This window comes from Petromyzon marinus, chromosome 37 (genome assembly GCF_048934315.1).
Source record: "Petromyzon marinus isolate PM22_M1 ecotype Great Lakes invasive population chromosome 37, UKy_Petmar_22M1.pri1.0, whole genome shotgun sequence".
Classification (NCBI taxonomy): domain Eukaryota; kingdom Metazoa; phylum Chordata; class Hyperoartia; order Petromyzontiformes; family Petromyzontidae; genus Petromyzon; species Petromyzon marinus.
In genome coordinates, this window is record NC_133703.1 from 21,426,875 (window position 1) to 21,440,188 (window position 13,314).

The 13,314-nt window shown below is 51.2% G+C and overlaps 1 protein-coding gene across 1 annotated transcript in view; it reads right to left on the reverse strand.

Moving 5' to 3' along the window:
- The window catches only part of LOC116949630 (Na(+)/H(+) exchange regulatory cofactor NHE-RF2-like), an 81,698-nt gene extending 68,899 nt beyond the window's left edge, over positions 1-12,799 (reverse strand). Inside the window, exon 1 of the mRNA XM_032967143.2 lies at positions 11,280-12,799. Within this exon, the coding sequence (XP_032823034.1) occupies positions 11,280-11,852 (573 nt within the window). The 5' untranslated portion in view covers positions 11,853-12,799. The remainder of the gene's footprint in view (positions 1-11,279) is intronic.
- Positions 12,800-13,314: the final 515 nt, after the last annotated feature.

Genomic DNA, 13,314 nt, shown 5'->3' on the forward strand with positions numbered 1-13,314 from the left:
CTCGAATTTAGCGCAAGGCCGCGGTGGCTCACCGATGTTGGCTCTGGCCAAGTCGGCGGTGGAAATTCCTCATTCCTATGGCGGGGGAGGGGGAACCGCGGGTCGCAACCAAAAACGACGTCACACTTTGTGGTCAAGATGAGGTGAAGTCGTAGCTCGGTGTCGCCATGCCCCTTGCAAGTGCTGGCCGTTGGGCATTATGGGGAGGGGGACGATTGACCCACCAGCGATTCGCACAAGCGTTGCGGTTCAAGGTCACGATTTTGTTTCGGGGGCCTCCATTGGACTGCGGGGGGTGACGAGAACCCCGTGACAAGAGACATAACGAGCGGAAGAAAATGTCGATTCGCATAACGCGCACGATCTCACGCATTTGCGTGGCGAGTCCGAGGATTTACATTCAAATCGATGAACCGGTGAAGCATTGCGCAACTTATGGTCATCATTAACTAATTCTGTGGAAATTCCGCAATCCTATGGCAGGATGGGGTGGGGGGAATCGGAGACACCCACAAAAAACAACTACAGCTGACTTCCCACGGAGCGGCACTTTCGTGTTACTGGGCTGCATACGGTGACACACGAATTCATCCCCATAATGCACAGGCACTGTGAACGAATACATATCGTAAAATCATGCACAGTACCCTAACCTAACCCTAACTTAACCCATCAAGTGATGCTTCTTCTGTGGTGCAATGGTTAGCACACCAAACTTGCAATCCAGAGGTCACCGGTTCATTCGTTTCTAAAATCCTCCCCACGTCTATCCATCCAGCAGTATAAATAGGTACAACTGCAGTAAGTTGATTGGCCAGTTGCGTGTGGTGGAGGTAAAGTGTGCCAAATACTCCCTAGAGGAGGCTCTCTAGAGAGAGTTCACTCTAGGAGAGGCCTTTCCACCAGCAGTAGCATGGGCAAGCAATTGCAGGGCTGCGCCTTTACGTGACACTGAATCAGTGAAATTAGGTTTCACAAGTCAGCCATAGAGGATCTGCAATTTTACGAATGTACATGGAAAATTTCCACCGCAATTGTATTTGTCACATGTACTTAAATACAGTGGTGACCTTACAGCAAAAGGAAATACAGTAATTGAAATACGGCACAGGAAATAATGACTCTTCTGCTGCCCTCCTTACCGAATCCAGGGGACTGGTGAAAACAGGCCACAAAATATGTCACGGGGATGGGAAAATAAATTAGACAATGAACGAGGAGGCGACGCGGATTGCAATCGCTGCAGCGGAAGGGCCTGCGATGGTGAGGGAGCTGGCGATAATGGGTGGGGGCGAGTGCCAATGTTCCCTCGCTTTAAAAATAAAAAAGCAATCATTTGCAGTATAAATTGTATTCTTCCATTTGTATTATCCGTTGCGTGTATGTATATGCCCGTCCATGGGGGGGGGGGGGCCGGGGATAATCCCAACGTGTAGGCCCCCCCGACGTCTTCAAACTAAACTGGAGGGGGTGGGCCCCAAAACACGGGGCCCGGGACGGTCGCCCCGATTCACCGTGTACCCTAGGGACAGCCCTGCGCATGTTTCCACCTGTAACGTCTGCCGATTTCATGCGTGGTGAATAATCGATTCTGACATGCGTGTAACGGATCGTATTTTGGATTATTGCATCGCGAGAACAGCGAGAGATGGCGACAGCATAGGAAAGTATTCATCCAGCTGTGGATAGATCATTGCTGACAATGACGATGGGCTACGTGTGTACGATTTTATAAGTGCATTGTGAACGCAAAGAGATAACGTTCATTGAACAATTCATTCGCGATTATAGGAGTCGTAATAGGGTTTGGGTGAGGGTATACGATATAAACCCATGTACGTACACAGAGACACAAGCTGAGACATTGATACAGACACAGGAAGGCAGACAGCTTGGCAGGCAAACAGACAGAGATACAGACAGGTAAGCCGACAGACTGACTTAGACATAGAGACATGATAAAATACATTGCGTACTAAATTATTTTGCACGTGTCGTGACCGGCACTGCAAGATACGACCATGTCCGTTCAGTGCTCGCTGAGCTGCATTGGCCTTCTGATTGCGGAACGAATACATTATGAAGGTCGCACTCCTTACACACAAAGTGCTTGCAACAAATGACCCACAATACCATGCTGATCTCGTCAAGGAGCATAAATCATCACACGAACCCCGGTCATCCTCACGGTGGTTTTTGTGGAAGACTCTTCCTGCCGATATTAGGAAGTTACTGGAGCTATGCAATTTTAAATCTATATTGAAAACATATTTCTTGAGAACTGCTTTTTGTGTTTAGTTTATTGTCCTTCCCCTTGCACCTCCGATTAGCACGGTTGCCTACGTACGGTGCGAAGGAAGTTCAACGTACATACGTACTTACAAACACCGAGAGGCAGACAGACAAACAAAACCACAAACAAGCTGGTCAGCCACCAGCTCCTGACAATATTCTGCACCACTGGAAGCAAGGCCACCCTCGTATGGAATTCAATAGACGCTCACAGAAACTTGCGATTGCATTTCTTCGTGCGGTGATTGCTTCTTATCAAAGTCCATAATTCCGTGCCCCAATTGTGCGGATCCAATTCTGTGCACACGTTCCAGAAAGAATAAAAACGGCCAGTCCTTCTTGTAGATTCCATTTTTTTTTTAGTGCCTCGCATTATTTCAGGAAGCAATGTTTCACGCCGCTTTCCTCAATGCTTCCTAAAACCTGCGGCAGTGGGAAAATGTAACGGTTTTTTTCCACAGTGATCTCAACAAAATTATGAATAATCCTTTGAGCCCCTCCCTGAATAAACACCACGAATGAAATCTCTCAGTGCAAATGTAAGCGGCTGGCTGCATGGTATAGTGAGAAAACTATATGGTTAGCGTGAAGGTTAGCACTAAGGTTCAGGTCTTGGGGCTAGCATAAGGGTGAGGAGGAGCTAACGCAAGTGCTATAGTTTGAACTAACGCTAGGAGGTTAGGGATAGGGCGAGCGTTGGGGACTAGGGGCCTTGGCAGTTGTGTCTTTGCACGTGTCTATGTGCGGCCTTTCTTCGGGCACCACTCCAATTCCCCTCCCACATAACAAACACCTATTTGAAATGAACCGGCAAAATGATCTAATCGATAATAATCCTGAAAAAGAAAAATTCTCGTTGAGACTCCACATGGATTTCTTGGTTAAATGTAAGGACGTCATTTTTTGTCCATCCACGTCTCCACATTGTTCGGTCTCTATCCTCAAAGAAACCCATGACAGATCGCAAATCCTGAACAGTCAACCGCAGTCTCGCAAATGAACCGCGCGGAGTCATAGAACGGGACGGCTTTGACCCCTCATCTCGAGTCAACATTTCTCTGCACTGCGCAGAAGACTTTGGGGGTGCACCCCGGCTAGAACGTGCATTGCGATGCCTGCCGCAGATTACTGTAGTCCTACAGACACGCGGGCAACATGAATAATAGAAGTACACGCGACTAGCCTGCTGCTGGAGTGCACAAAATTATTAATCGCAGGAGGCAACGGAAATGCAACACTGCCAGACATTTTAAGGCCGAAAGGGGGACACGGTGGGTCACGCATTTTTTTAAATATATACCTGGCTCCTTTAATTCGTGTTCCACTGGTTTTTTTTAATTGTCATTTCAACAACTAAAACTTTAATTTCATACGGAGGGCGTTTGAGGACCAATATTACGCGATTCGTAATTGCTTTATAATGTCAGACCGCAGTGTGGGCTTAAACGTCAACTCAGGCGTTGCACCCTCCTGCCGCCCTACACAGCCAAACAAATCGGGTCGTCGGCAGCTGTCGAAATGAGAACGAAATCAACAACATATTGTGGTGGTGGAGGAGGGTGCCCAGCTTCAAATTGAGTGCTGCGGTGGAGAGATGTTAACTCCCTCGCCTGGTATGCAGGAGGTTGTGGGTTTGACCCTGATGCCTGTATATTGGGAGTTTACACGTTTTCCCCACGGTGCCGTGTATTTTTCCTCGGGTCCTCCGGCTTTTCCCTCCGCATTTAGAATCAACGTGCGTTTTAAAGCATTTGGCTGCTATGCATTTCCACGTGATAAACCACTTGGTTGAGCTATCATTTGTGGCCAGGTCGTTCCTGAAAAAGAGCTACATAAGCTCAGTGGGCCTTACCTGGTATATATAAAAAAAATGTTTATAGTTTTAGATATCGCACTTACACGATGATCCGATCCAATCCAACAGAAGCCAATCATGAAACAAAACTTTGATGAAAGCGCAAGAGCGTGGAAACGAAACGTCGGCCCGAATGGCACGTGGCAGGCACGACCTCGAAATGCGCATCGGAGAGCTAGAGAGCACAGACCGTGAAAATTCGAGCAGTTATGGTGTGCCCATTGCGCTCGGCGCATTGGCACTCGGTCACGCCCGAATGAAGGGGGCAGCTGGCTAAGTGTGTTATCGTTTGGAAATGAACGTCATGTGATGACGGTTTTTCACGGTGATTTGGAGCTGGCACACACAATAACAGCCGTTTTCGCACGAGTCCTTTTAGTGGCAGCTTTCTGGTTGTGGCGTGCGTGCGTGTGTATGCGTTGCCTTTGGGGACCAGTCGGTTAACCCATGACGCCTGGGTTTGTCCCGTGGCCTCGCGTTCGTGGCGAGCCTTCCACACATCGTGAGGCCTCAACGTGCACCTCGACTGGTACAAGGGCTGCGGTGATGTCGCCGCCACTTCACTTCGCGGAGGAGAATGGCGGTCGCTGTTGGTGTCGCAATCACCGAAAAGATCTTGAACCACAACAACAAAACCGCACAACCAAGCAGCAACACCAGAAAAAGTGACACTTTCGATATGAACGCGACGACGGGTGCGCTCGCGCCCGAATGCCCCGATGGGCGCGATGGGAGTGGTGGCGTGGCGGCGACCAAATTGGACGAGCAATAGAAGGAGGAGGAGGTCTCGCACTGACCGCGCGGAAGCCGTTAACGGAGGTTTGCGCGCGCGACAAGTGGGCGAAGCGAGCGGAGCCGCTCCGTCAGCTTTCGACCTCTTCCATATTTCGGCGGTATTTATAGAAAGCGACAAAAAAAAACAACGAGAATAGATAACGACAAATTTTGATGCATTTTTTTTTAGTTGAGCCAGGAAACAAAAGAAAAAAAAACAGCGTACGAGACGTTTGCACATTTTTTTTTACAGCGGCACGCTGATGAAAACTAACGCACGGCAATACCCCGGTTTGCGTCGGGGAAGCGTTCCTGAAAGTGTGCGACGACGAATATTGAAGCGACGTCGAATCAAAGCGATTTACAGGGGTAGGCGAAGGCTGAGAGGCGACGGATAACGATGAAAGGACGGACGATGATCCTGTCGGCGATCTATGTGTGGGATTGAGGCGACGCCAATCAGGGAGTGGTGTTAATAAAGTGACAAGGCATTTGCGAAATTATGTAGAAGGGGGAGATTTAAATAGAGGGGTTACTGTACCGTACTATACAATATATTTTTTCTCATGTACAGCCCTTTGACATTCGATTGCTTGATGAAGGGTTACCCATGCTGTGTCGGTCACGGGAGTTGTTTGACCATACTTCCCCATTGCTGGTCAGTGTTGATTAGCGAACGCAGTGCCCAGGATCAGTTGAGATATCACTTGCCGCTGCTCTTAGCCGTGGCTGGGAATTGAACCCGGGCCACCGTGTTTGTAGCGCAGTTCACGAACCAATAACACGCATCGCTAGCACACCCCAAAGTAAGTACCGTGTGGTCTAATAATAACAGAAAATAACAGCCATTAACAAACGTGCGCTATGTAAAATCACGGCCGGACAAAGGCCGCCTGAGTTGGTCACGAGCGTCATTCGACCACACTTCGCCACGCCGGCGAGCCCGTGTCGGCTTAATGTTTCGCTGCGCAAGCATCCCAGCATCCCCGAGTTGGATTCCTGCCCACGGCTAACATCAGCGGGTGTGAGTCGGCAGAGTAACAATGGTACAGTATGGAGCCGTTTGGTGAACGAGCCTCGACGACAACAAAACCGCCAAAAAAGTGTTCCCCAACAGCTTCTGCGCGCAAGTTTAGATGCTTCCCTAGAGGGGTTGGAGGGGGTGGCCGTAACAAACGTCAGCCCGCTCCAAAACAACGCGCGGGCGTCAGCACGGTTGTGATATTTCAAATGGAAAAACGTGCGTAAGGGTTCCTGACGTCTCGATTTGGGTTAAGGTCGAGATCGGGGCGTGTGCAGTTGTCGGTAGTATGGCGTGCGCAGTCTGTTGTTCTCCTATAACGGCGGTGGTTGCGTTCCTGGATAACACTGCGTCACGGAACAAAAAAATTACGTCATGATAAATAATCACATATAATATATAGGGTAAAACACAGTCCGCGATGACGAGTGTTAATCGGGCTCAACTTCGCTTAGGCGGCAGCCTTAATAGGTGCTCGCTAACATCATTTTTGTTGGGGGGGGGGGTGGTAGGACTTCCACATGTCGAGAGCGCGCAGTGGGAGGGCAGAGGCATGGCAATGGGGAGTTTGTGTGCGTGTGGGACACCACTCGTGACAGCAGGGAGTAAACCCTGCACTGTCCTCCTAACGTTCCCCGCCAGCCGGAAGGTGCACTCAGGTCCCGTGCCACGCGCACCGACGACCTGCTCGTTATAGTTTATTTGACCAGTGTGGGCGGCGGGAGTGGGGGAACTCAGAAGAGGTCAGGGCGAAAGTCTCGCTTGCAAGAGCGGGCTGGCTCGCCAAAATGGTGACCGGGTCGAGCGGCGTTGCCGCGACGGAGCGAAGAGAAATCGGTGCAAAAGCAATGGTGTCACGTGGGGGGGAGGGACATCAAAAGTACTCCGCAAACGGACGTCACTGTTAAATAATTACATTCCCTGCAGGGCAACAACGGTGACGAATATCTGAACCAGTCCTGGGCCTTCACTAGATTGACTCAGCCTTAAATGGGTACCTGGTGCGATGTATAAACATCAGCGCTGGGGAGACAAAGGCCACCCACCCCCTCGTGTGCCGTGCTGGCCTTCATAGGTTCTCGCTAACAGCACTTGCCCAAACTGTCTCTTGAAGGCTATACGGGGGGGGGGGGGGGGTGGTGGATCTTTGTCCACGTCTGTGTGGGTAGTAGAAAAAAGCTCATGGCTCATTAATTATGAAGATTAGAAGGTTTCCTTAAGAGCACTCTTATATGCGAAGGTGGCTTCTGTAAAACAAATGTTATTCTAATTCTGTGTTCAATAACCAACAGATGCAATGTCATTTAATTGCATTTTTTTTATCAATCTAAAACCCAGAGCAGTCTGGTCAAATATTTACCGTTATTGTCACTACTCAAGGGATGCTGTCACTGCGGTGTCACGGCTATGAGCACCCTGGATTTGCAATTCAGAGGGCATCGCTTCGATTCCATTGCTTCGGTCAGTCGATCGGTGAAGTGTGGGGGGACTCTCACCTGTCCGACGATATCTGGCGAGCAATGGAAGTGTAGGGCCCATTCATTAGCTCCACTATAAACGCAGATAAAGACACTTGTGAAAATGTAGTGTCGCGAGAACGAACGAGGCTTTGCTCGAGAACTGATGATGAGTATTCAATTGGGATGGAAGGATGCCACCCCACGGTTCGGTGAAGGGATTCTTATTTGTAAACATTGCAGCGCTTCTAACGGCCTTCGGATTGTTCACGTGAACCCATTCTGCACAACATACGCAGGTCTGCGAGCGTCGATGCCTTCCACGAGCACGTATCGTAACCCTTAAGCACCAACGATGAAGAGATAAATCGATGCATCTTTAGACCACCCCCCCCGCCCCCGATTAAATAGCCCAAAACTTGACATTAGCTCAACCATTGCTCAGAAAGGGGCCTCGTCGAGCTGTTAGGTGGTAGGGGATTGGCCGATGGCGGGTTTCGCGCCGGCTTGTTTTTTAGGGCTCCTGCCGTGTGTTCAATGCAAAACGGGTCAGCGGCGAATCGCGGAGCAACAACAACAACAACAAAACTCCGGGCCTCGCTTTCGGCAGGCGGGCGGAGGGACGGGCGTTGCGCGCGGCATAATAACGCCGTGAATAATGCATCGACGCCAGCAGCACGCACAGCTGTTGGTGAGCGCCGCGTTACCGAACCGTTTTGGGCGGCGGCGGTGCGTGCGGTCACCGCCAGATATGCTCGGTGGCAAAAAAAAAATGTTCAGGCAAAGCCCCCAAAGTCCCTTTTCGAAAGTGCGAACCCCGTGCAAGTCAATTATATTGTCCGCATGCCAGCTGCCTACTGAACGTCATATTCATCAGCCATGATTGATCCACTGCTGGACGAAGGTGTCCCCACCTGCCCTCCACCGTTCAGCCTGCCCAAGTCGGTGTGCCCGTCTCGCACGATCCTGCCTCGCAATCATCCACTGAGAACCAGCGCACGGTTCCGCGCCCAACGTAGTGAACGTTTAATAAAAACGTGCAGCACAGCGAATGGAAACCGTAGGTGTGCTGTGGACTAACTGGTCCCCAGGCAGTCGTTACGTACGTACGTTGAACTTTATTCGTACCCGCATGTAGCCGACCGAGCTAATCGGAGGTGCGGGGGAAGGACAACAATGAGAGGTGCGGGTGAAGGAAGACACGGCGTGGGGAGGCCTTCATCCAGCAGTGGATTGACAAAGGGCTGTAATAATTATTACTACAGACCACACCCATTGAGTGAGAACTCACAATGTAACGGATCTAGTTTCAAATACCTAAATGGCTATCTACCCCTTCATGCCTGTCCACCGAAAAAGTCACCCAAACTAAGGACACTCCTGAAAGAGAGCCTTGAGACTCGGCGAGACTTTATTGCCCGGTAATCGATTGGCATGGACTGCATTATCTCACCAAGGAGCATAAACCATCACGCGAACTCTGGTTCATTCTCGCAGCGCCTTCCGGCAGGTCATCGGACAAAGATGGTTACCGCATCGCGCGCTTTCCGATGCGCTTTCTGCGGTGGTCTGGGACGCTCTTTCTTCCGATATTAGGAAGCCACCGGAGCTATGCACTTTTAAATCATCTAGATTGAAAAATCATTTTCTTTAGTTCTGCTTTTTGTATTTAATTTTTTGTCCTTTGGTGCACCTGCAATTAGCACGGTTGGCTACGAAAGAACTTCAACATACGTACTTTAATAAAATAATTATTGTGCAGCAGTAACCATTTAAGACGCACCACTCACGGACTTCACGTGACTTTAGCTCGTTCATTATTAACAACTATATATCCAGGATATAATTTCGCACCGGGTCTGACCAGGTCATCAACCCAGGAACTATGTCGGACCCACACTGGCACACCACATCCTGTCAATACCACTGTGGCTACTCGTCAGCTTACATCTACTACAGGCTACCAGCGACCTAAAATATACTGAGTGAGAAATTAAGCCTTTGGTAATCATGTACATCTCATAAGTGTCCGTGTGTGGATGTACGTGTATACACGACCTTTATTTACCAGCGCACATGTGGACAGGGGGCCCGCAAACAGATCAGCGAACAATCTAGTATTTCACGATCTTGTGTAAAAATGGGATACATCAGGGTAATTCCAAGCTATGGCATTCTGCAGTTTCACTATCACCAGCGGCCATAAACAATCCACTGTTGGATGTCAGCCTTCCCCCAAGTGTGTATTAATCTATACATTATGCCAACTTACGTGGAATTTGATTTAGAATCTAGATTTGATTAAATAATTATTTTTGAAAACTCTGGTGTATGTGGACGCGGCCTCTCCCAGCTGGTAATAACGTCCTGGGTTATATGATTGGCAAAACATATTTACGTGTGACACGTAATTCGATAAGCGGTTTATGAGCTGGAAATTCGTTATCAATAGAGGCCCAGAAAACATGCCAACTTTGTGGCTGAAATGTTCCATGTTTACTTGGAAATTGGCATCAAGTGATGCATCCTTTGCACTCCTAACTGGAGTTAAACTCGCATCGCATGCGTATATCACCCGTGTCTCACTGGGAAGGGAGTTCACATTATTAATTTATGTCATCTTGGTTTAAACGGTTGATTAAATTCTCCACTTAGCAACAAGTCAGTATGTATATATTTTCATCTTAGTAAATAAAGACAAAATAATTGCAGAAAAGCCACCTGCGTGATGTTAATGTTGTTGTAACTGGCACGGGAAGCGAATTACTCGGTTCACCGATTATGGGGGGTGGGGCGGGGCAGTGGGTCGTATACAGTATTTGGATATCACGAGAATTAAAGCATTGTGGAACTTTTAATAAAAAGGTCATTATCAACCTGCTCAAGTCAGGGGTGGTGTCCATATGTGATGACCTATAAGGTGGGACATACCACATTCACATGGCGAGAACCGGTCATTAATTACGACGGCCACTTGGTAAAAATGATCAACAAGTGGTGTGTATTTATTTTATGGACCGTGATTGTGGGGGATGGCCACTCGGCAGCTGCACCACCACCCATATCTACAATCTCACGTTATCTTGTCACACTCGAGCCAGTGGGGGAACCCCACGATATGAAGGAATTAATTGGTCCATCTGTGCTTTACAACTGGATCCAATACAGTATGTATACTCAAATAGAACACCACCAGGACATCATTAATGACCACAGCGACGACCGGCATCTCACCACAACCGCCACACAACGAACATCACGACTGTCAGATCACACCACAAGCACCACACCATCTAGCCACAATCACCACCACCATCTTGCCACAATCACCACCACCATCTAACCACAATCATCACCATCTAGCCACAATCACCACCACCATCTAGCCACAATCACCACCATCTAGCCACAATCACCACTATCTAGCCACAATCACCACCACCATCTTGCCACAATCACCACCACCATCTAGCCACAATCACCACCACCATCTAGCCACAATCACCACCACCATCTAGCCACAATCACCACCACCATCTAGCCACAACCACCACCAGCTAGCCACAACCACCACCAGCTAGCCACAACCTAGCCACAACCACCACCTAGCCACAACCACCACCATCTAGCCACAACCACCACCATCTAACCACAATCATCACCATCGAGCCACAATCATCACCATCGAGCCACAATCACCACCACTATCTTGCCACAATCACCACCACCATCTTGCCACAATCACCGCCATCACATCACAACTACCACTCCCATCACATCCCACCACTGTGACCACCATTATCAACAACCGCCAACCAACAATATCACAACACACCAGAACAACCACCACCAGGGCCACACCACCACGACCACGACGTACCTTTCCAATGCTGCTCCCGCCGCTACTGCTTGTGTCCGAAATCCTATCCTGAACCGGGGTCTTGCCACCTCCACGCGCGGCATCTTGGGCCCCATTCTGACCTTTCCCATTGGCCGTGGACCGGCCACGACCCCCATCGACCTCCTCCTCCTCCGCAGCGCCGCCGCCGCCACCGCCGCCGCCCTCCTCTCGCTCGACGGCCGTGGCAGCCGGAGGAGCAGCCGACGACGCTACGATCCCCGTGCGCGCGAACTCCTCCACGCAGCGCAGCCCAAGTTGCCGGAGCCTCTCGTCCGTCTCCCTGTCCACGACCAGCAGTCGCGTCTCGACGGCCACCGACTTGATGAGAGACACCACCGTCTGGTGCGACTCGCCCTCCACGTTGAGGCCGTTCACCTCGATCAGGCGGTCGCCCGCCCTGAGCCCCGCCACCTCGGCGGCGGAGTCCTCCTCGACGCGGCGGATGAACTGGCCCGGCTTGCCCTTCTCGCCGTGCAGGTGGAAGCCGTAGCCGTTGTCCTTGCGGACGATGTGGCACAGCCTGGGACGGAGCTGGTGGTCCTTCCCCGTCATCGCCGCTTGCTCGGATGTCGCCTGACTACGGGGTTGACGTTGCGTGCTCGGCTCTTTAAGACGTGATCGCCCCCCCCCCCCTCTCTCCACAAACAGTCTCCCCCGTTGATCCTCGATCTCTACAATGCTGTGTGGGATTGGGCAAGGTGTCCGTCTATCTCTCTGCTGCTGCTGCTGCTGCTGCGGCACGCGCGTGTGTGTGGCCGTGTGTCTTTGTCCCCCACTGGTGTTGTTAATAGGTGCTCGCGAACTCTGTGCCCGGCGCTCGTCCCTCCCGCGATGTTGCCGTTCAACGCCACGTCAAAGAGGTTAGTTACCTTGTCCCACGAAACTTCAGTTACAACGCACCAGACGCGCGGTCGGCGTGCGCTGCGCTAAATGATCACGAGCGGCCGATGGCTTTTATCAGCTGCTGCCGTCGTCGAAGCGGAGCGAGGATGGTGGAGGAGAAGAGCTTGGTGATGCCGAAGAAGCGACGCCTACAGAGCCGACATCGTCCGTCACCGCCGCTCAAACTCGCTCACGACTTCAGCAAGCCAGCCACGTTGACCGCGAGCTCCTCTGACTGTCACACATCGACCACGTGAACGCGGACACTGGCGCGCGGCAGGAGTGTGCCTGCTGGACTGGAGGTCACAGACAAAGAGAAGCAAAGGTAGGAAGGAGGAGGATGGTGGTGATGATGATGCGCTTCCTCGAGTTTCTCAGCAGAGATGAACCGGCGCGTTCCTTGTGAAGGACGAGACGCATCGAGAGAGGGCCCTCCCGGTTAACATCAGATCTCTCGTCCCCTCCTGTTGCTCTCTCCCCCTCCGTGTGTGCTCGCCTGTTGCTGATGTTGTGTGCGGAGCAGACCAGCTGTGGGGGTGGGAGGAAGCGGTGACGTCGGCGCTCGCTGATTTACATCGCGACAGCCTCCCTCCTCCTCCCCCATCATCATCCTCCTCCTCCTGCTCTGGCGTGGAGCTTTCGTGAAGGATGACGCGCGTACGCGTGGAGGGAGACTCGAGGGGACAGGGGGGGGGAGAGACAAAGACGGGGGGGGAGAGACAAAGGCGGGGGGGGAGAGACAAAGGCGGGGGGGAGAGACAAAGGCGGCCGCGGTTCGTTGTGCCGGGAGCGGAGTGGTTAGCGAGGCTCCTCTAACAAAGTTCGCCGAGCCACCCGAGTTCGATTCGCCGCTCGCGTCCGACACCGGTGAATGATTTGATCTGAACTCCCCTAGCTCGACTTCGCCTCGAATGAGCGTCTGGTGCGGTGTGGTGAGACAAAGGCGGGCGGGCGGGTGTGGTGCTGGCTACCCACCCCGTCCGTGTGCCTTCGGAGGTGCTGCTGGCGAAAAGCACTTGTCCCAAGAGTCTGCTCAGGCTACACGGGGCAGCTTTGTCTTAGTACCTACCCGTGTGTCAATTGCGTACAACCAAGGCAGTTGTCAATCCGCTGCTGGATAAAAGCCACTCTC